The sequence below is a fragment of the Mytilus californianus genome, unplaced genomic scaffold (assembly GCF_021869535.1).
Source record: "Mytilus californianus isolate M0D057914Y unplaced genomic scaffold, xbMytCali1.0.p SCAF_4, whole genome shotgun sequence".
Classification (NCBI taxonomy): Eukaryota; Metazoa; Mollusca; class Bivalvia; order Mytilida; family Mytilidae; genus Mytilus; species Mytilus californianus.
Genome location: NW_026262690.1, coordinates 2,271,030 through 2,294,552, shown reverse-complemented (window position 1 = coordinate 2,294,552; position 23,523 = coordinate 2,271,030). Strand labels below are relative to the sequence as shown.

General features: G+C 32.0%; 1 protein-coding gene across 1 annotated transcript; it reads left to right on the top strand.

Annotated features, from left to right (window-relative positions):
- Nucleotides 1-12: 12 nt before the first annotated feature.
- LOC127737272 (proline-, glutamic acid- and leucine-rich protein 1-like) lies at nucleotides 13-23,237 on the top strand. Its single transcript, XM_052247823.1, has 17 exons — nucleotides 13-145; nucleotides 1,093-1,157; nucleotides 2,162-2,267; nucleotides 2,546-2,692; nucleotides 3,866-3,937; nucleotides 4,313-4,366; nucleotides 4,814-4,967; nucleotides 7,395-7,521; nucleotides 8,267-8,354; nucleotides 10,336-10,430; nucleotides 10,848-10,955; nucleotides 11,629-11,767; nucleotides 13,944-14,100; nucleotides 15,464-15,519; nucleotides 15,785-15,988; nucleotides 16,632-17,246; nucleotides 22,538-23,237. Exons 1-17 carry the CDS (start codon nucleotides 20-22, stop codon nucleotides 22,601-22,603), a joined length of 2,379 nt encoding a protein of 792 aa, XP_052103783.1. The 5' UTR covers nucleotides 13-19; the 3' UTR covers nucleotides 22,604-23,237.
- The last annotated feature ends 286 nt before the right edge of the window (nucleotides 23,238-23,523 follow it).

The window sequence follows — 23,523 nt, the reverse complement described above, 5'->3', positions numbered from 1 at the left end:
CCGCACTAAATATTTCAAGATGGATGCGCCCATGGAAAACGTGATTTTTGCTTTTAAGTCAGAAATTATTAAGAATACCAAGGAGATTAGCGATTTTACATGTCTTCTACAGTTGACAGACGAAAACAAATTCTTCAGTCTCCAGGTTTGAATTTAATTACGATCGTTTCAAAGATTCTATCGTTTTGGAACTTTTGATCTGTGTATAGAAAAGGGGGGTGTTTCACTTGTATTACATTGACAGGTGCTAATAAAAAAGATGAATTTCGAATTAGTAGCTATGTAAGATATATAATACAAATGATTTTTCTTAATTCAAAGTAAAACAATTGTAACCCCTCCTGTTTAATCACCAGAACTGTAAGGGACGACCAGATGATATTCCGGGGAGGGGGTAGTCCAAATAATTATAACATCTTGAATAATTAGTAGGACTAGGGAGTGGGTAGGAGTATATTTCGCAGATTGACTCTTCATTTTTCAGGTCAGTAATAACCATTAAACCAGATTGGGGAAGATCTTCATAAATGCCATGGGTACTATCCCAATTTATGGGTAATATATCCGAAATCGGGTATCAATCTACAGTGATAAAAATATTTGAATTTTGTATTTCATCATAATGGCTGTCATGGCGCAAACATTTATTTAAATGGCAACATTATATCTCAGTTAAGGAATAATCCACCCTTTTACAAAATGCTGTGCAGGAAGCCAGAAGCTATTTCATATCACCAATGAGTCCTTGCAATTGTCAAAGCTTTAAATGGTATATGAAATAACATGCACATTTTTCATTTATAGATTTAAATTGAAGAAAATGTCATTATACCTCAATTGATCTATCTAACTAAAATAAGAGTGACTTAAAAAGCTTGTATAAGAAGTGCCCTTAACTGTTAATCATTCATGCAGAAGGGAATTTAAAAATTTCTGTTATTTGAAAAGGATGTTATATACAATCATTTTAAATTATTCAATTCCTTCAATTTCTTCCTTCAATTTCTTCATTCAAGGAGAAGAATTGAAATTTCACAGAATCTGTCTGATTTTAATTACATTAATTAAGACCAATAATTTTTTTTATAACAGAAGACATATGGTCTGCAAGAAACCATTAGTTATATTCATGGCTGTCTAAATACATCTAAACTAAGGTGAGTGGGTCATTTATATTTTATTTAATTACGAAATGTCTTGACAAATTTATATATATATATGTATCTTTAACCAAGGTCTAGATCTACATCAGGTAACCTATCAAAAGTTTATGGGTATGCGTAATCTAAAAGATATACAAAACACTAGCCCTCTGTTCTACATTGTTCTAATCTACATGATTTACTGTATCAAAAAAAAGTGCATCTCTCACAAATATATGAGATATATAGAGCAATTAGAATTAAGAAATAGAAAGGATATATTACATAAAATCCTAGATAAACACAGTACTGACATCATCGTGACTTTTTAATTTTTCCAAGTCACGCATATATGTTACAATACAATAAGAACATGAAGGAGTGTTTGAGACTATAACACATGTCATGGTTTTAATTGGATATATTTTTTTAAATCCCATTACTACTTTACCTGTAATTGAAAATTCAGTCAAAATAATCTATTGAAAGTTCAATATCAAATGAATATCTGCATATTCTATTCCATATAAATTAAGAAGATATGGTGATATGATTGCCAATGAGACAACTCTCCACCAGAGACCAAATGAGGCAGAAGTTAACAACCATAGGTCACAGTACGTCTTCAACAATGAGCAAAACTCATATGTATAGTAAGCTAAGAAACCCAGAAATGACAAATGTAAAACAATTGAAACAAGAAAACTAACAGCCTGATCTAAGTACTCAGTTCTATCTTGTATCATCTAAAACAAAAAGATTGGAGTTGTTTAAAAAGGTACATTATAGTTCTATAAAATAACACTTAGTAGATAAACTGTTATTGTCCAAGAAATAACTGTAGTTGTTCTGTCTTGTGTAGATGACTCAAAATTGTCTTTTACGTTTGTAATTCACCATAAAGGAACTTGTAGAAGATGTATAATGTTCAACAAAGACTCAGATAATTTTGCATGTTGTCATAACTTTATACAATGGATTCAAACTTTAACAATAGTATATATATAAATGTATTACAGAACAGAGGGATTAATTTTACTTGAAAAGTTGATAGAACAATGTGTTACAGAAATATTTACACAGAATGCTGTTACATGGATCAGATTTATTGTTCAGTGTTTAGAGGTAAGTTATCCAACATAAACATTTTACATATACTAATGATATCAGTTATATGTTATGTGTAACACTACTTATACAAGAATGTACAAAGAATGATGTCACTTTGACTTAAATCCTAATTTTACAGACATGACAGATGCAAATGTGTTTTTGATTTATTTTCAAAAATGGTTATAGATTGTTCTTTTACAAATGTTTGAAACCTTTACCTTCTGATGCTGATTAATCATCTTGTTGTAGTTATATTTAACAACAGTATTGTGATTTATTTTATTTTGCAGTCCCATGATCCTGTAGTTGTCAAGAGATTATCCTGCCATGTAGGATGTAAAATTATACCTTTAACTGTGAACTTCACTGCTCTTAGTAAAGATATTATTTCTGTTTTACCACAGTTACTAGCAACACTTATATCAGCAAGTTCTGAGGTAAATATACGTTCCATGATATATGATATAAACAATTACATAATGTACTTAGTAAAGATAACATTATTTCATCACTGTGATGAACTGTCACAATAGTTTACTAGTTCCTTCAAATCTCTTTTTAACAAGACTCTGGATTTAACCTATGGACTGACTGGATTTGTTCAGAATGTCAATTATCTAGTCATTACTTAAGAAATAATTCATTGGGGCTTGAATTTATACTGATTTTACCACAGGTCAGCCCTTTATGTTAAATATTTTACTGTCAGCGATAGCAAGGGTTAAAATATTGGCATAAAGGGTAAACCTGTTCTAAAATCAGTATAAATTCATGCCCCTATAAATCATTTCTATTCTTAGAGGACAAATACAACAATTCTATTGTATTGAAGCGCTCTAGGTGAAGGCAAATATTTGCTGTTCCCAAAATTAAAAACACTAAAAATACAAAAAAAAAAATGAATTAGTGACATGCTTAAACGATTGACAATTTTTTTCAGGCATGTTTTTACCTCCCAAAACTTGAGAATTTTAGGAGCTGTAAAATAAAATTATATAAGTAAATTTTTGGAGAAGATTAAGGGGAGATTATTCAAACATTGAAAAGAAAAAATAAATGTTACAAATTTACTTATAAAAGTATATAATTACTTGCCTCTTCAAGTAATAAAAAAATGACTTGTATAAGTATTACCCCTGACTGACTTAGACAGGTTTTGGACAAAGTTTAAATGATTATCTTACTTTTATTTAAGAAAATTGGCCTAAACAAATTTTTATCATCATTTGTTTATGTTTGTGTGTTTTGATGATTTTTAGTTTCACATCCATACATTTTCCTGTAGTATGCTTATATTCTTACGTCATTGTTCAATGACGTCATTTTCACCGATTAACCTCGGGTAACTCATTCATAAAAATTATACAACATGGGAGTATTATTCAACAGTGGTTGTGTACTCAAATGAAGAATGTCATATTAGAATAGAATATTTACACTGTGTCAAACAGATGATCATGGTATTTAGGATTATTGAAGCATTTTGTACATTTTTCAAACAAACCTTTGTTACTTTTATAGACTTAGCAGTTACTGGTATGATATGATTTAAATTGAATTGGCCCATATTACATAATAACAGGTATTGAATATATTTTTTTTTATTTCAGTGGCTTACAGCATCTCTCAAGCTACTAGGAGTATGTATTCAAAGTTATCCAGGGCCCTGTGGAACTTTTAAGGTTAGTGCTGTGGCTGACTGAAGATGACCGATGTCTATGTATGAAGACTCTTGATATAATTTGGAAAAATTTAGTATTATAAAAAAGAGGAGATGTGGTGTGATTGCCAATGGGACATAGTATATAACAGAAATTAACATGCAATTAAACCCTCTTTTACAATTTTTTCATTCAAGTTCATACAATCATTCAAATTCACATCTTATTATTTTTGTTTGTGTGATTTTACAGTTTCCTATGGCAATGCATGTACTTCATCATTTCTTATAGAGAAGGTCTGTATATAGAACAAATGTATTTTGTTTTCTTTATAATTTGTATGTTTATATTACGAAATGCAGACATTTATGACTTTGTATATTGTATATATTGTAGACTAAATTGGAAGCTATGGTAATGGAGTTATTTAAGGAGCAGTCTGTACCAAAGGTATTATTTACAGTTAACAAGAACGAAAATGAACAAGAACAAAAGGTTTTGCCTGACTCAAATGTTTCCATCTTTTAGACTACACTACACATCAATATGTGTCTGTTTGAATAAGGAAAATTACAAATGTAGTCACCTCAGTAAAACCAATGTTTATATAGGACAAACATAATTACTGTTACTTCAGATAATTTTATTCTATTGTGAAAAATATAATGAGATAAGTATTGCATTAATTAGAACACATAGTTTAAATTGCAATATTTGAATGTAGAATATTGTGAAATGTCATTGATTAACCTTAAACACTTTGTACAATGAACAACGATCACAGTGTTAAATGCACATATATAGTAATTGTTGTATTTACAATAATTTATTTAGTAGAGATGAGAACTTCAAGGAAGTTTTTTAGAAGCCATCAAAGTCATAGAATTTATTTTCCAGGAAGCCATTGCCCTGTATGTGTTGCTAGCTAGATGTGGAGGTGGTGGAAACAAGGGTATCCGTTTCACCGAGGCCTGGTCATACAAGTTTCAACAGATCATTACCAGTCTAACGGAAATAGTTAACCTACTTTATAATGGGTTGAATATTCCTGGTAAGAATATGATATATAGTTTGATTTTAGTTCATTAACTTTCAAACACATTATACACATAATTTGATTTTGATTTTTGGTGTTTTAACGCCACTTTTAAGCACCGCTTTTGGGCTATTTCGTGGCGGCCAGTTTTTATTGGTGGAGGAAGCTGGAGTGCCCGGAGAAAACCACCGACCTTTGATAGGAAAACTGACAATCTTAGTCAATTAAGATTGGAGTCGAGTGCACCCGCACAAGCCGGGTTCGAACTCACAACCTCAGTGTTGACTGGCTAGTGATTACAGTAGTAACTACTTAGACCACTCGGCCACCGAGGCCCCTTTATACACATAATTAATATGGCTTCAACTTATGAAACTTCCATAGAAGCTACTGTGTTTAAAGACCTTCTTATGCCTGTCTTCTCTATCGATCTCTTATTTAGTCATTGCCCTTTTTGTCAGATAAAATATGTGCAACGCAGGGACATTGGAATGCTGTTCTTTTATTATGCATTTAACAATATAGATTTGCATCATTCAGCTTTTCAATCAGTTTTATCCTGCTTACAGTGAATACCTCTGGAGACAAAGCATCGAGTGTTATGTTTCTGGTGTTGTCTGAGTAATGTTTACTAAAAAGATGCATCTTAGAATGAGCAGTGATGAGAGATCATTGATATTTGGTATAGTATTGCATAAGGATTCATGCCTCTCAGTTTCAACATGGATACAAAGCTTTCCTCCCCAAATGATGCTTTAACGACATGCTAATTTTGTTAGAATAATAAAAAAAAACTATTACTTTGTTTTTATTCATCACTTGGTGTCTGTCGTCCGTCGGCGTTAACTTTTACAAAAATCTTCTCCTCTGAAACTACTGGGCCAAATTTAATCAAACTTGGCCACAATCAACATTGGGGTATCTAGTTTAAAAAATGTGTCTGATGACCCGGCCTGCCAACCAAGATGGCTAAAAATAAAACATAGGGGTAAAATGCAAGTTTTGTCTATTATTTTGAAAACCGTTATGAATAGAGAAAATCTGATCGGACAGAAATGTTTAGAATGTTAAGCTCTACCAATTGGACATATACGTCAAAACTGTCAGACAACTTCTTGTAGGAGTTATTGCCCTTAAATGACAAATTTTACCTTTTTTTTTTCATTTTTGCCTATTATCTTTAAAACTATAATAGATAAAGAGAAACTTTAAATCGCAAAAATGATCTGCAAGACAATTCTACAAATAATTCTCATGGTCGATATCGTCTGTTTACTCCTTATTAGAGTTATTGCCCTTTGATGACTATTTTTACCATTTTTTGGCGTTTTTGCCTTATATCTTAAAAATTTTAATAAATAGATAGAAACTTAAGTAAAGCAAACATGATCAGCAAGACAAGATCTACTATTAAGACGATATGGAGAAAATCGGCCAACGACTCCTTATTGGAGTTATTACCCTTTAATGACGATTTTTACCATTTGTTTTTCACATTTGGCTTTTATGATAAAAATTATAATAAATAAATAAACACTTTAAATCGCAAAAATGATCAGCGAGGCAAGATCTACTAACAAGTCAAATTTTGAAGATATAGTATGTAGGCTGTCACTCTTTATAGGAGTGATTGCCCTTAAATGAAGATTTTTTTTTACCCTCTTTTGTGTTTTGAGCAAAAACTAAAGAAGATAGAGAGAAACTAAACAGACTAAATGATTAGCAATACAAGATCAACAAAACAGATTTTTGTCATGAATTCTATTCTCGTCTACAATGTTGGAGAGTGTCCTTTGTTGAATATGCACATAGACCAAGGTGAGCGACACAGGCACTTTAGAGCCTCTAGTTGTTTTGTACATAAATCAGGCTGTTGGTTTTCTCATTGAATTGTTTTACATTTGTTCATTTTTGGGGCCTTTTATGGTATGGGTTTTGCTCATTGTAGAAGGCCCATATTTGCTTACATCTACTTCATTTGTTCTCTGATTGACAGTTGTCTCATTGGCAATTATACCACATCTTCTTATTTTTATTTAACATTGCTGAAATTGTCTCGACTCCTTTTAATAGTTTTTGACCTAAAATGAAATTTTTACTTTTCTACAATGTTTGAGAATGGCCATTGTTGAAGATGCACATGGATCCAGGTGAGTAACACAGGTTCTTTAAAGCCTCTAGTTTACAGTCTTGCTACTAGGTTGTCTAATGGCTGATAGCCTATTATACTTTAATGAAGCTGATAAAGTTCACAGACCTGAGTAAATAAGTGCAAGGAGAATTAGACTTAAAATAAATATGAAAATACAGAGATGTGTAATGGTTGAAAATAAGACAACTATCCACCAATGTTTGCATCTGAACATATTGATGTGAAGCCTAATGCAAATGTAACTGCCAAAAACAAAATCATTTATGCTTTGTATATATTTACTTTTCCAGAGTTGGCATCAACGTTTAGTGTTCCAGTCCTGCCGATGAGAGAACTTCCAGAGACATACACAAACAGATTTAACATTTTATCATCTTATCACCATACTTATTCCCTTTGTTTACAAGAATTACTCAGGTAATTACCTTTAACACATTTGTTTACAAGAATTACTCAGGTAATTACCATTAACACCTTTGTTTACAAGAATTACTCAGGTAATTACTATTAACACATTTATTGGTATATTGGGACTGTGAATATATCAGTAGTGCACTTCAAATTTTGCAAGACGAAAAAAGAATGTAAAAGTTCATTTTCAGACAACAAATTAACTATTATTTTTGTATAATTTTTCATAGAAAACATCATGACATGATGCATATATATATATAGATATTGTGGGTTTTAAACAAAATTATGAGTAAATCTTTTGTCCCAATCTGATGGAGTTTTCATAATGTGAATTCGTTGTGGAAATCCTTGCCTGCATTGTCAGTTAGATTTAAGATGGCTTCTGTGGTGTAAAGTTTTAAGAAGCTGGTACAAATAGCAATCATACAATGTTGAGTATCGAAGCCTGTTCGCACTTGTATAAATTTGTAGGAGCTCTAGCAAACAGTCATAGATTGAGAGTTCAACAAATAAAAAAAAATGCATCTTTTTCAGGAATTTCTTTTCAGTGAATATAAAGTGAATGCATATTAATACAGGAAATTAGTTTAATATTAAAATATCATTTGCACTCAAAGATTTAAAAAAATAAAATTGGGCCATAAATTCTATTTTGGGACATTCAACGTTCAAGTGTTGGTAGAATATCTGGCCCATGAGTGAAAAAGTTAATAAGAAATTTCAGTGAATGAATTTTTGATATTTTCAGTCAGCCGTTTCCTGCTCCTGTCAAAATTCCAGTTAGTGATGTCATAAAACTAGTAACTAAAGTGTTATCTGTCAATATCAGAGATTTAGTAAGTACAATATAGAAATTTATCTTATAATGCCTGCTCAAATATTTGCATAAGCTTTGAAAGTGAAGTTTTTGAAATATTCTAATCAAATTTAAAACCATCAATTTATTTAATGTTTCAAACAAAAAGTAACAGAATGAGGAAAACAGTGTTTTAAAGAAAGTTTACACAATATTGGATTGCAAGACAAAAAATCCACTTTGTCATGTTTAGCCCTTCTAACCTACAGTGCTGATTTATTTTCACCATTTTGTAACATTTTTGATGTACTCTTATGGGGTAGATCCAAGTTTGACATATTAGTGACAATTCTTATTCAGGTATTTTTTCTACACCTGAAAGTCATGAGAATTAATGGCTCATTAAATAAATTGCTTTTAAGTATTGTTATTTTATACTTGATTTATAAATCTAAATATAATTAAAAACCAATTGTTCAAAGAACAATTGAAGGTCTTTCCACATCAATTTTCTAAATAATTGATGAGAAGATAATTCTGGTTTACTCAAAGCTACTATTGGCGTCCAATCATAGGTTTCTTCATACTGATTCAATAAACATGGTTTCTATAGACTTTTGCCTGAAATAAGGGAGATAATTGTCAACATTCGGTTTAGAAAATATCACTTCTGGTCTCATATGATAGCTTTATTTACACTGATTCCAAAAATATATGGTTTATATATACTTTTGCGTGTAAAAAGGGAGATAATTGGCTACTTCCGTTTTAGAAAATATCACTTCTGGTCTCATATGATAGATTTATTTACACTGATTCCAAAAATATATGGTTTATATATACTTTTGCCTGTAAAAAGGGAGATAATTGGCTACTTCCTGTTTAGAAAATGTCACTTTCGGTCTCATATGATAGCTTTATTTACACTGATTCCAAAAATATATGGTTTATATATACTTTTGCTTGTAAAAAGGGAGATAATATGCTACTTCCGGTTTATAAAATATCACTTCCGGTCTCAAATGATAGATTAATGTATGACCATTCAAAAAATATATGGTTTCTATGTACTTCTACATGAAATAAGTGCAAAAATGACTACTTCCGGTTCATTCAAGGTCACTTCCGGTTGACATTTTTCAAGGTCATATGTCACCCAACATTTTGCAAAAGATCTTATGGCTTTATCATGTACCAATATGAAGTAATAATCAATTTACCTTAAAATAAAACATTTCAGGGGCAATAACTCCAATAAGATGTCGCTGGATTGTCTCAGACCAAATGTATCATATCTTCATCACAATATAACAAACATTTTGCACTTGTTCTTTAATATATAACATTAAAAATATCGGAGAAAATGCAAAAACAAGCAAAAGACAAAATTCAGCACATGACCTTGACCTTTGACCTTGACCTCATTTTCGAAGTTAGGATCCAAGGACCTTAAATAAAAAGATTATAGGTTTATACGGCTTACAGTTTATGAGTAACAAAAACATAACGACAAATTTATTTGATAAAGGTAGATAACTCCTATAAAAATTTCATCGAATCGCTTCGATCCAAATTAGCCAAAAATTCCTGAGGATGTAACGAACAATTTGTAAAAAGAATTTTGTCGATATCTTTTTTTGTTACGAAGGAGATGCACACAGATGATAAACAGTGAATAGGGAGATAACTCTTACAAAGAAAATGGTTCGGCTTAGCAGGGTGAAATTTAAAAGCGCATAAACTATACGATACAATATGAGAAATATCTAAGCGACATATTGCGAAACAAACATTTATCGCAAGAACAAAATTTGGCAGAAGAAAAAAAAAAAAAAAAAAATAATAATAATAATAATCAGACCAAATACAATAGGTCTTTCCACAGAAAAGTGGAAAGACCTAATTAGCATACAGAGAGTAATAAATAATTGAAGTCTATGAGGCCATCAACAGGGAGGTTGTTATAATCCTTACATCATATGTATTTTATGAATGCTACAGAAAGAAATCAAATGTTGTAGACTGTCAGACCCTCTACAGAAAGGTTGTTATTATCAGGATATATATCCACTCTACACAGTGATGCAGTACTAAGTCTTCATAGTCTAATTTCAAGGTAAATATAAACTGATTGTCTCCCTTGTATACATTAATTATAACAAATGTTGCCTCCCTTGTATCATGTGGTACAAATGTATATAAAGTCTGATAATTACTCTGTTATATTTAGTTGCATGGGAAAAAATAATATAGCATTTAGTTGTGCCTTAGTAATAACAAGAAAATGCATATAATTACTGTAGTCTGTTTGAGGCATTGGCGAAGTTCTAAAAGTGAGATATAGGCATGCTGTTGTCGGCAGAGGTTGCAGTAATAATAATTTATATTTAGAATGTAATGAATAAAAGGGCAAATTACCTCATATGTTAAATTGATAAACGATTTGTATGTATTTCCTGATTTTTACTAAAAAAATTAAAATTTTATTCGGGCTATTTGTGCATGTATCTACTTTTCTCATGGTTTAATTCAGGTGTAAAACATTACTGTTGCCATATTCCAAGAGCATTATAACTGTTATGGTCAAAGAATTGATGTCATTCAGGACTAAAGTTGTTTATGGCCAGAACAGAGCCCACAGGTGAGATAATTATGTTCTTGTCCTTTTGGTATGGAATAATTTGACTGCAAGTCATAGAACATGACGAAACACATAACAATACATATGAACCAACAGCATTAGGAAAATGATAAAATTTGCTTTAAAATTAGGTTCCATTTTGAACAGGGTATAGGAAATTAAAAAAAATATATATAAAAATAAGGAGATATGGTATGATTGCTAATGAGACATCTAGACACCAGAGTCGAAATAAAGTAGATGAAAGCAACTATAGGTCACCATATGGCCTTCAACAATAAGCAAAACCATATAATAGAAAAAAAGGATATGGGGTATCCATCCATGACACAAAATCAATACATGCACAGCAAAAAAGACACATTAAGCAAAGGAACAGCACTTTTATTGTTGTTCTTCATCTCAAAGTCACCGTGATGCCTTCAACACGGAGGGAAAAAAAGACCTTATTGTCAGCTATAAAAGGCCCTAACATGATGAGATGTGAAACAATTCAAACAAGAAAACCAGCGGTCTGATTTATGACAAATTACTTAACCAAAAACAAATCTAACAGACAGCAACCAGGGAAAATCATGAAATACCATGTTTATAAAGAATATTGAGTATTGGTATTAGGATATGTATACTAGTGTCTTAATTGTCCTTCTCTATTTATACTCTTGTACTTCAGCTCATTAAGACAGATAGTATACAGAACACTAGTACTTTGGCTACAAACCACAAAGTCTTTCACAATTACTACAGAGGAAGAGGATTGGTTAGTCCAGGAAATACTGCATGATGTCAGACCTCACACAGATACCATGAAGGTAAGTTACTATTATTACAGAGGCTGTAGTCCCTCACTGTCACTTCAGAGGAAGAGGATTGGTTAGTCCAGGAAATACTGCATGATGTCAGACCTCACACAGATACCATGAAGGTAAGTAACTATGATTACAGAGGCTGTAGTCCCTTACCGTAACTACAGAGGAAGATGATTGGTTTGTCCAGGATGTCAGACCTCACACAGTTACCAAGAAAGTAAATTACTATGATTACAGAGGCTGTAGTCCCTCACTGTAATGACAGAGGAAGATGATTGGTTGGTTCAGGAAATACTGCATGATGTCAGACCTCACACAGATACCATGAAGGTAAGTTACTATGATTACAGAGGCTGTAGTCCCTCACTGTAACTACAGAGGAAGAGGATTGGTTAGTCCAGGAAATACTACATGATGTCAGACCTTACACAGATACCATGAAGGTAAGTTACTATGATAACAGAGGCTGTAGTCCCTCACTGTGACTACAGAGAAAGAGGATTGGTTAGTCCAGGAAATACTGCATGATGTCAGACCTCACACAGATGGCATGAAGGTAAGTTACTATGATAACAGAGGCTGTAGTCCCTCACTGTGACTACAGAGAAAGAGGATTGGTTAGTCCAGGAAATACTGCATGATGTCAGACCTCACACAGATACCATGAAGGCAAGTTACTATGATTACAGAGGCTGTAGTCCATCACTGTCACTTCAGAGTAAGAGGATTGGTTAGTCCAGGAAATACTGCATGATGTCAGACCTTACACAGATGACACGAAGGTAAGTTACTATGATTACAGAGGCTGTAGTCTCTCACTGTAACTACAGAGTAAGAGGATTGGTTAGTCCAGGAAATACTGCATGATGTCAGACCTTACACAGCTGACACGAAGGTAAGTTACTATGATTACAGAGGCTGTAGTCCCTCACTGTAACTACAGAGGAAGAGGATTGGTTAGTTCAGGAAATACTGCATGATGTCAGACCTCACACAGATACCATGAAGGTAAGTTACTTTATAATTACAGAGGCTGTAGTCCCTCACTGTAACTACAATTGCTTTGTAAATCAAAATTTATAATAATTTACTATTTATGAATTAATGTGAAAAAGTAAAATATATCAATTTAGTCAGTTGATAAGAATTTGGAAAGTATTGTATTAGTATCTTATGCTTGTGTAAGTTATTGAATAAAATTTGGGTCAAGATGTGTATTGATATATCTAAGTTGATTCCCACACTTTTTTGAAATGCTATTATTCCAATTCTTCCATTAGGCAAGTAAGATTACTTTATACAATACAGTATGATAGACAACTGTCATTATTTACAAGCAATTTCACTTAAAGGTTGGAGTATTAATTGGAATCAACTCCACTCTAATGCAGTCTTAATTAACCACAGTTAATATATCATGTGTTACATAATTAAATAGACAATTTATTACTCATCTGTTAAACTGAATACACAAATGCTTGATCTCTATAGTATACCTATTATTTATTTTGATCTACACTACATAAAATTATTCTGTTTATTTTGTCAAGGATGTATGTTAGTTATACATCCTTGACTTTGTGTGAAAGCTGAATGATTAATAAGATGTGTTGTTTTTTCAAAGAAAAGACAAAAAATAAAATTAGAATAAATTTTGTCAGAAATCAACTTTTTATGATTGAATCAATGTTTATATAATAAACTGAATGAAAATATATTATTAATATTGAATAACTACATCATCACACACAGTTAATGAGTATAAAAAAAGTATTTTTGTCTACATATAAGATCATTTTTTTACTCAGGTAATTTAATCAATGAATGATAGATTTCTCGTAGAAGAAATTTAAAGGTCCCAGAGAATAAACTACACAGAGAACAATAGCTATTGTATTTATTCAATAGGACAGGTGAACTTGCAAAAGTTTAAATACCTGGTCAAGATAGAGATGGCACTGTGGAAAACTTTCATTGGGTTCGCAATAACAAATTTTCAAAGACTGACCCCATAATCAAGTAATGTCTTTAAATCTTCTCCAAGGCATATCTTAATGCTTGAACAGGTAAGATCTTGTTTTATTTTTTCAAAATGGTCTTTAATGACCCAGGTATTTTTATGACATGGATCAAGATTTTATTGTTTGAATTATTTTAACTTTTTTAATATTTTCATCAGACAGTTTCCATCAAAAGCAAAAAATCAGACAGTTTTGAACCTCCACCATCCAAGAAGAAGAAGAAGGGAGGTTACTCTGAAATCAGTATCGGAATTAGTACACAGAAGAAAGTAGATTTGGAGGCTAACTCAGAACTATGTATGGTAGCATTGGAAGGTAAAATAGCAGCATAGTTTGTAATTAGGCAGCTGGGATTAGGTCAGTTTATGGGAAACCACTAGTGGTAGGTTAATGGTATTAGGATTGGAACACCTTATTTCCACTGAGAGTATTTGGCTCCCCCTCAATCATGGTCTATTGACTTTCAAACTTTTGCTTGGTTTACATGTATCTGTTTGTGATTAGGTCAGTTTAAGGGGAACCATTAGTGGTAGGTCAATGATATTTGGGATGCAGATGTATTTAGCATTGGCACATCTCATTTCCATGGAGATTATTTGGCTCTTCCCCCTAAGTAATGGTCTATTGACTTTGAATATTTTGCATAGTATACATGTTAAAGTATGTGATTAGATCAGTTTAAGATAAACCACGAATTTTAAGTCAATGATATTTGGTATGCAGTTGTATAAGCATTTGCATAGAGATTATCTCATGGTTCGTTGACTTTTAAACTTTTGCATAGTTTTACTTTACAAGTTAAAGTTTGTGTTTAGGTTAGTTTAGATGGAACCACTTACGATAAGTCAATGGTATTTGGTATGCAGTTTAATAAGCATTGGCATTTATTTTCATGTGGGTTATTTGGCCCTGCACCTTTAGTCATAGTTCATTGACTTTGAATGTTTTCCATAGTTAACATGTTTAATACTGCCATTTTAATTTCAACAATTGGATTTTACTATCAAAATTACAAAAAGCGAGATATTTCTTTGTGTCAACAGTTTATATATTATATTTTGTTTATTATATTATGACAACCACTATCAATTATAGATCTATATGTCTGCTTGCCATCCTTTCATTATTTTGATAATTGATTTTTACATACTGCTTAAGCTTATCTTTTGACATTTTTAAGCAAGTTCATGGATCATAAAATTATGCTGAAGTTCAATTATGGCAGATATTTCATTTACCTTCAAGAGATATGTCCCGTATACATGTATGTATAAAATCAGTTTTTAGGAATCCAGATGATTATAAAAGTAGCGACCAAAATGTAGAGAAAGTTTTTAAAATTTAAGATAGTGTTAGAGTTATTGTTTTTGTTTCTGATTTCTTGAAATTTCCAGAAGCTTTGAAGTTAGATTTGATATTGGGTAAGAATGATGCTCCTTTATTTTTCACTTAAGTCTAAATGGTTTAAGGTTTATTGATGATTATATAAAGTAATTACCCTAAATATGATGAAACTGTTCATGATATCAAGCTGGATGTAAAGGAAACAACAATACATCAATCATACTGTCATGACTGTCAAGAAGGACCTTGATATACAAATTTAGTTTCATTATTTCTGATTTACAGTGATCTGTCACACCTGTTTTTTCTACAGTGATTTATTTTTATTTTTCAGTTTTATATTGGTTCCTTACTACTGTAGGTTGTCAACTTAAACAGAAAATAGTTGAGGTAAATCTGTTCTATTTTTTTGTTGTTATAATTGACATTTTCACAAATCAGATTATATTTTTTTAGTTAACTTTGTTCCTAAAAAGTGCTTCTTTAAAGTGAAAAGTTCAAAGTTATTCATCTACAAAGTCAGTGTATCTTTGATTACATCTTCTTCTTAAAGAAAAAATAGACTGCAGCAGATCTCACAGAATTTCTATTTTACAGTAACTTGTTTTATATTCGTACTCTGGAACTATTTTATAAGTAATAATCATTTTTTTAGGAGCTGCAAGATTTCCTTATTTCAGTTTCCATTACCTTCAGATGTAAAGGTAACTATGGAATACCTTACGTTGATGATAGATGTCGCCACAGTCTGTTGAGGGTCATGCAAGCATTTAATACAATGCCACATCCTACTGCATCATCATTACTGCATTATTCACTATCAGTTCTCAGATGTACATCTCAGGACAGTAGTTTGTTGGTATGTATCAACAGGTAACGATCAAAATCTCTAAAGCAACTTTGTTTTTTTTACCTTTCCACCTTTCGCCTTTCAAAACTTGCAAAAGCTAGTATGACTATATTGAAAACCTTATAAAAGAGGGACAAGTGCAACTCTATCTGGATGTTAAAAAACCCTTGCAACAACTCTCAAGGGTCTGTAGGTGACCTGTTGCAAGACATAATTTGCTCCTTTTAAACATATCCTCATTTTCCAGTGGCATTTCAAATTTCCCACCCTTCATTCTGGTCAACCTACTTGGCAGAATCTTACTAGTGTATTAATTGATAACTTGTCCTCAATATTAATGAAATATTTGCCACTGGACATTTAATAAGCAATCAACAATTTTATTCAAGATACCGAAAGGATATGAAAACTCTTAAGTCCTTTACAAACTGACAATGCCATGGCAAAAAACTAAAAACAACCCAAAAAAAAACCACAGTATACACAACATAGAAAACTAACGACAGAGGAACATGAACCCCATCAAAAACCGGGGGGTAATCTCAGGTGCTCAGAAAGGGTAAGCAGAATTATAATTATTACATTAAACCATTAGCTTGATTAGAAAATTGTCATGGAAAAGAAATTGAAGTGTTTGTTATTTACAATGCAGGTATCATCATACAGTATAGAATCTCTTCAAGCCTGTGAAGCCCTTATACATGCCAGGGCTCCATCTTATAATGTACTGAAAAAAGTGTCAAGGGAGGTAATTGAAGATAAAACAGACATTATCCAGCAAGATAAAGCCTTAGAAAGGAGCAACATATTTTTATCAGGACAAAGCACATCATCTTTATTTGAATCAGTCAGAGAAAAACACAATAAAGACAATGGAGAGTCCAAAAAAAGCTTTACTGAGAAAACATGTGTCGAGAAAAATGTCATAGAATCTAATGTTGAAGATATCTATGAGAGAAAACAAAAGCAATGGGGACACGGTGATTCTGAAAGTCAACAGTCCAGAATTATTGATCATACTGTTACCATGTCAACAAATAATCAAGGTCAAATGAAATCTAACCTTTCTAGTAGAAATGAGAGACAGTCCCCACTGAAAGAACAGGATGATACCATCATGGACACTGATGTTGATACCACAATAGGAGATTTCATGGAGTCGAGAGTCAACCAGAAAGATACTGTAGAATCATCAACACCTGAAATATTACTCAGGGAGAACAATTCAGAAGGAGTGAAAAAAGAGGAAGAAAAACACACACTGTCTGTAAGTACCTTCTTATTTTTAAAAGGCATCAATTTCAGAATTTGGATTTCTGTATGTCCAAGATACATTTATTTTTGTCAGGTGAAAAGTAAACATTACCTCTTCAGCTGCATTTATGGTAAGAAATTGTATCTATAACCTGCTAGAGACACAACCATCAAGAGTTTTAAAGATCAACCTGAGAGACTTTGACACAAATTCTATTGAAAACCGCAGCGGAATCGATTCCTAATAAAATCATAACAGTTAGGAAGACAGATCCGCCGTGGATTAACAATACTATTTGTCGCGCAATCAGAAAGCGAAATAGGATGAACAAAAGAGCGAAGAAGTCTAATCTTCCAGAGCACTGGTCAAAATTTCGAAAGTTTCGAAACAAGACCGTAAATCTAGTCCGAAAACAAAAACTAGACTACATCGACGGTCTCGTTGCGAAATTAAGGAGTCAGACCTTAATTTCGCAACGAGACCGTCGATGTAGTCTAGTCCGAAAACAAAAACTAGACTACATCGACGGTCTCGTTGCGAAATTAAGGTCTGACTCCTTGAGTATGAGAAGTTGGTGGATAACAGCATCACATCTAGCTGGATTTAAGTCCATAGAATCTGATATCCCCCCACTTCTCGACAACAATGATTTTTTATATAACGACATTGATAAAGCTGAAGCTTTTAATGCTTTTTTTGCGTCACAGTCAAATGTTTCTGATGAAAACATGTCTGTTCCTACTGACGATACTCCCCCTGTCACGTGTCTTGACAATATAATTCTTCAGGAGCATGAGATGAAAGACATTCTACAAATAACCAATGTTAATAAAGCATCTGGTCCTGATGGAATTAGCCCAAGACTTTTGAAAATTGCCTCAGATATTTTTGCAAAACCTTTATGCTATATACAGTCAGAGATATAGGGTTATTACAGAAAATAACTTGCGTGTGTTATTACAGATACTTTCATGAGTTGTCTACTCTTTATTCCTTAAATTTTCTAAATCTGTAATAACATATGTTTGTTATTTGTAAAATAAATCAAAAATATTTTAATTTATAGTGGGCTCTAGGGAACTCTAGAGACTTTGCGCAGAAACTAAATGCATAGCCTTGATAACTAATTTTTTAATTAAATTAATACATTTTTGATTAACCAAGGTAAATCAATGAGACAAGGCTTTTAAAGGATAAACTAAGCTGTAATAACAAGGCTTAGTTATTAAAGGAATATAACTTATTATATTAGACACTTGGGAATTACTGGGAAGCTTGCGCAGAACCTCATTACATGCTCTGGTCATTATTTCTTACAATAAATTAAAATACATTGTAATTAAGCATGATTTATGTCTGAGCAAATGCTTTGGAGTGATGTAGAGAAGCTGTGATAACACCTTTTAGTTATTCCAGGCATATTTTTTCTGTAATAACATAGGTGTACTATGCAAGATTGGAAACTATGAACTGTTATATCTTTCTATAGTTAAGTATACATAAAGACAATAGTAATATCAATAGAGCTTGTATACATTTTAACTAAACTAATGATGTATATTGTCCCTTTGAAACATGTAACATACATATGTTATCACAGTTCTTTGATTTTTTAGTCGACAATAACAAATGTATGTTATTTTTCTGTAATAACCCTATAGAGTTATATCCCTGACTGATATATTCAATCTAAGTTTGACTAAAATGTATCATCCAATAGCTTGGAAGTTAGCTAATGTTATTCCTGTTTTTAAGAAGGATGAAAGAAATTATATTGGTAATTATCGACCCATCTCATTGTTGAGTGTTATAAGTAAAACTTTTGAAAGATGTATATATAAACATATCATGAACTTTATAAGGGATCTCTTGTCGGAACACCAGTCGGGGTTTATGTTAAAAATTCAACTCGTAACCAGCTATTATACTTGACTCATGTTTTTAGTAAGGCCTTAGATGAGGGAAAAGATATCAGAATTGTCTTCTTTGATATAAGTAAAGCCTTTGACCGTGTATGGCATAGAGGTTTATTATTTAAACTTAAAAAGATGGGCATAACTGGGAATCTTCTTCTTTGGCTCAAAAATTATTTGGCTGACCGTAAACAAAGGGTGGTTATAAATTGACAAGTGTCCTCCTTGGCAGACATTAACTCTGGTGTTCCTCAAGGATCAATTTTGGGTCCATTGTTATTTTTAGCTCACCTGGCCCGAAGGGCCAAGTGAGCTTTTCTCATCACTTTGCGTCCGTCGTCCGTCGTCGTCGTCCGGCGTCGTCTGTTAACTTTTACAAAAATCTTCTCCTCTGAAACTACTGGGTCAAATTTAACCAAACTTGGTCACAATCATCATTGGGGTATCTAGTTTAAAAAATGTGTCCGGTGATCCGGTCAACCAACCAAGATGGCCGCCATGGCTAAAAATAGAACATAGGGGTAAAATGTAGATTTTGGCTTATATCTCTGAAACCAAAGCAAATCTGACATGGGGGTAAAATTGTTTATCAGGTCAAGATCTATCTGCCCTGAAATTTTCAGATGAATCGGAGAACCTGTTGTTGGGTTGCTGTCACTAAATTGGTAATTTTAAGAAAATTTTGCAGTTTTTGGTTATTATTTTGAATATTATTATAGATAGAGATAAACTGTAAACATCATAATGTTCAGATCTACAAATAAGTCAACATGACCAAAATGGTCAGTTGACCCCTTAAGGAGTTATTGCCCTTTATAGTCAATTTTTAACCATTTTTTGTAAATTTTTGTAATCTTTTACAAAAATCTTCTCCTCTGAAACTACTATGACAAATTTAACCAAACTTGTCCACAATCATCATTAGGGTATCTAGTTTAAAAATGTGTCCAATGACCCCGCCTGCGAACCAAGATGGCCGACATGGCTAAAAAATAGTACATAGGGTAAAATGCAGTTCTTGGCTCATATCTCTGAAATCAAAGCATTTAGAGCAAATCTGATGAGGATAAAATTGTTCATTAGGTCAAGATCTATCTGCTCTGAAATTTTCAGACCAATCAAGCAACACGTTGTTGGGTTGCTGCCCCTGAATTGGTAATTTTAAGAAAATTTTGCAGCTTTTGGTTATTATCTTGAATATTATTATAGATAGAGATAAACTGTAAACAGCAATAATGTACAGCAAAGTAAGATCTACAAATAAGTCAACATGACCAAAATTGTCAATTGACCCCATAAGGAGTTATTGCCCTTTATAGTCAATTTTTTACAATTTTCATAAATTTTGTAAATTTTTGTAAATTTTTACAAAATATTTTCCACTGTAACTACTGGGCCAAGTTCATTATAGATAGAGATAATTGTAAGCAGCAAAAATGTTCAGTAAAGTAAGATCTACAAACACATCACCATTACCAAAACACAATTTTGTCATGAATCCATCTGTGTCCTTTGCTTAATATGCACATAGACCAAGGTGAGCGACACAGGCTCTTTAGAGCCTCTAGTTAGTTTTTATTAATGATATTGTAAATGAGGTTAATTGTCATATTAAGCTATTTGCTGACGACACAAGCATATATACAGTTGTCGAAAATCCTCTGGTTACTTCTATTACTCTAAATTATGATATGCATCGAATTCAAAAATGGGCAGATGAATGGTTAGTGAAGTTTAACCCGAAGAAAACTGAATCAATGATAATATCTAGAAAAAAAGACCCTGATCATCATCCGTCATTAATTATGAATAGTAATGTAATAAAAACTGTCTAGTCACACAAACACCTTGGTTTACATTTTTCGAGTGACGGCAGCTGGAAAATACAAATTGATGGCAGCATAGCAAAAGCATCTGTCCGTCTGAATATGTTAAGAAGGCTTAAGTTCAAGGCGGACAGGAAAACGTTTGAAGTCATGTATTTTTCATATGTTCTATTTTAGAGTATGCCAATGTAATCTGGGATAATTGTCCAGAATATTTGAAAGATCGACTGGAACAAATTAATCATGAGGCAGCACGTATAGTTACTGGGGTTACTAAGTTAACAAGTCTACAAATTCTTCATAAAGAGACCGGGTGGGAAACTCTCAGGGAAAGGCGAAAAAATCACAAGCTTATTTTGTTTCAGCAGATGGCTAACAATAACTCTCCAGCCTATCTTTCAAATCTAGTCCCTACCAACTTTGGCCAATCACATCCGTATGGGACACGCAACGCAGGAAATGTGCCTCACATGTCTGCACGAACGAATTATTATCATAACAGTTTTCTTCCTTCTACTGTCCGTCTTTGGAACGAGATTCCAATTAATATCAGAAATTCTTCTTTATATATATTTAAGAAGTATTTGAAGAAAAATTGGGTTGTCCCAAAATATTTTTATAGTGGTAGTAGACTAGGACAAATTTTGCACACTAGAATTAGAACTGAGAGCAGTGGTCTAAATGAACATTTGTATAGAAAAAAATTGGTTACTGATCCTTTTTGCAAATGTAGACAGATTGAAACATCTGAACACTTTTTATTGCATTGTCCGCAATACCAATTACTTAGAGAGTTTATGCTGAGTAACTTGTCATGTCAGCCTAATATACATAACTTACTGTATGGTAATCCTTTGATGTCCGACATTGAGAATTCTGACAACTTTCTCATTATTCAAGATTTTATTCTTAAAACAAAGAGATTTGTGTGAATTTCATATACATGCATTGAGAAATATAATTATGTATAAAATAAATTGTCGTTAATTTATATTTATATTTACACCTGTGTAGTTAACGTTTGATAGCACTGTAGTTCAGTTGTGAATTTGGTCAACAAATACTTCTTATTTCAGTTAAAAACATATTTCTGACGCCATCCATCTATTATTATATCATATGGGAGAGGAATTTGTAAAAGTGAAAATTCACTTGTTTTCCAATCCCAATAAAATTGTCATTTTGTAATGTTTATGTTATTATTATTTTCAAAATAAAATATTGTTTACACTAAAGATCAACCTGCACTTCTATGTGTAAGCTAATGTTTCTACGAAAATAACAAAATCCAAATGCTGAGAAAGAAAAATTGCCTGAAATTTATTAGAAAATGTTTTATTTGCTGTAAAAATGATATTTAAGACTGAGAGAAATTTAAGAACAGTTCAAAATTTGCACCCAGTTTGTACAGATAATTTAATGAAAATGACTAGTATGCACTAAAATAATTGGAATTCTGATTGATTGATTGGTTGATTGTCGCTTGCTTAATGCATTGTAATGTCCAGTGTTGGAATTCTGAATAATTGTTTATGAATATTTTATATATTTTTTTATTTTGTAGACTGAAGACCAGGAGAACATAGTAGATATGCTGTCAACATTTGTAGATATAGATGAAGACCAATAAAAATCAACCATGATACACAATCTTATTTATCAGTCTTCTTGTCACCAAACATTTGTCACACACTTTGAAAGCTTAAAAAATCTGATAGGGAACATTGCAAATTAAAAAAAAAATCTGATACGGAACATTGCAAATAAAAAAAAAATCTGATAGGGAACAATGCAAATTAAAAAAAAAATCTGATAGGGAACATTGCAAATTAAAAAAAAATCTGATAGGGAACATTGCAAATTAAAAAAAAATCTGATTGGGAACATTGCAAATCTAAAAAAAAATCTTCTGTTTATACAACAAATGTTTTCTTCTGTTTTATACAACACTTGTTTCTGTAATAACCTTAATCAGTTATTTGGCCAAAAGTTTTGGAAGACAGAAATATAAAACTTTTGAGGGCTTAAAAAACCAAATGGGCCTGAAATATATATATATTGAGCTTGATATCTTTAAAAGGCTTGGCCTTGAGGCTAGATTTCTATATTCCTAAACACATTCTATTGTTAATGATTTTCCATTGTACCAAGAATAGTTCTGCTTTATAAAAAGGAACAAATCATAAACAATCAGAAAGGGAAAACTAAACAGTACAATATACAAAGTTTTTTATTGTCAATTATGACGCCCAATAATTTGAGCAGTACAATTAAGTTCAATGTCATACAAGTGATTACATATTGAGTCATTGATTATTAACAATTAAACAAAATCAAGTCTTTCTCAGCAGAATAATTTCTACAGGAATAATAGTTTTACAATATAATATAGATGGACAAACTACCGGTGACTAAACTGTATCTAGAATTAAATTTCTCTCTTTGAATAAAGTACACAATAATAAACTTACTTTTTTAATTATAACATTATCCTCAGATGACATTAACCATATTAATTTTGATTTATTTGGGAGGCTTTTAAAGTTTTTG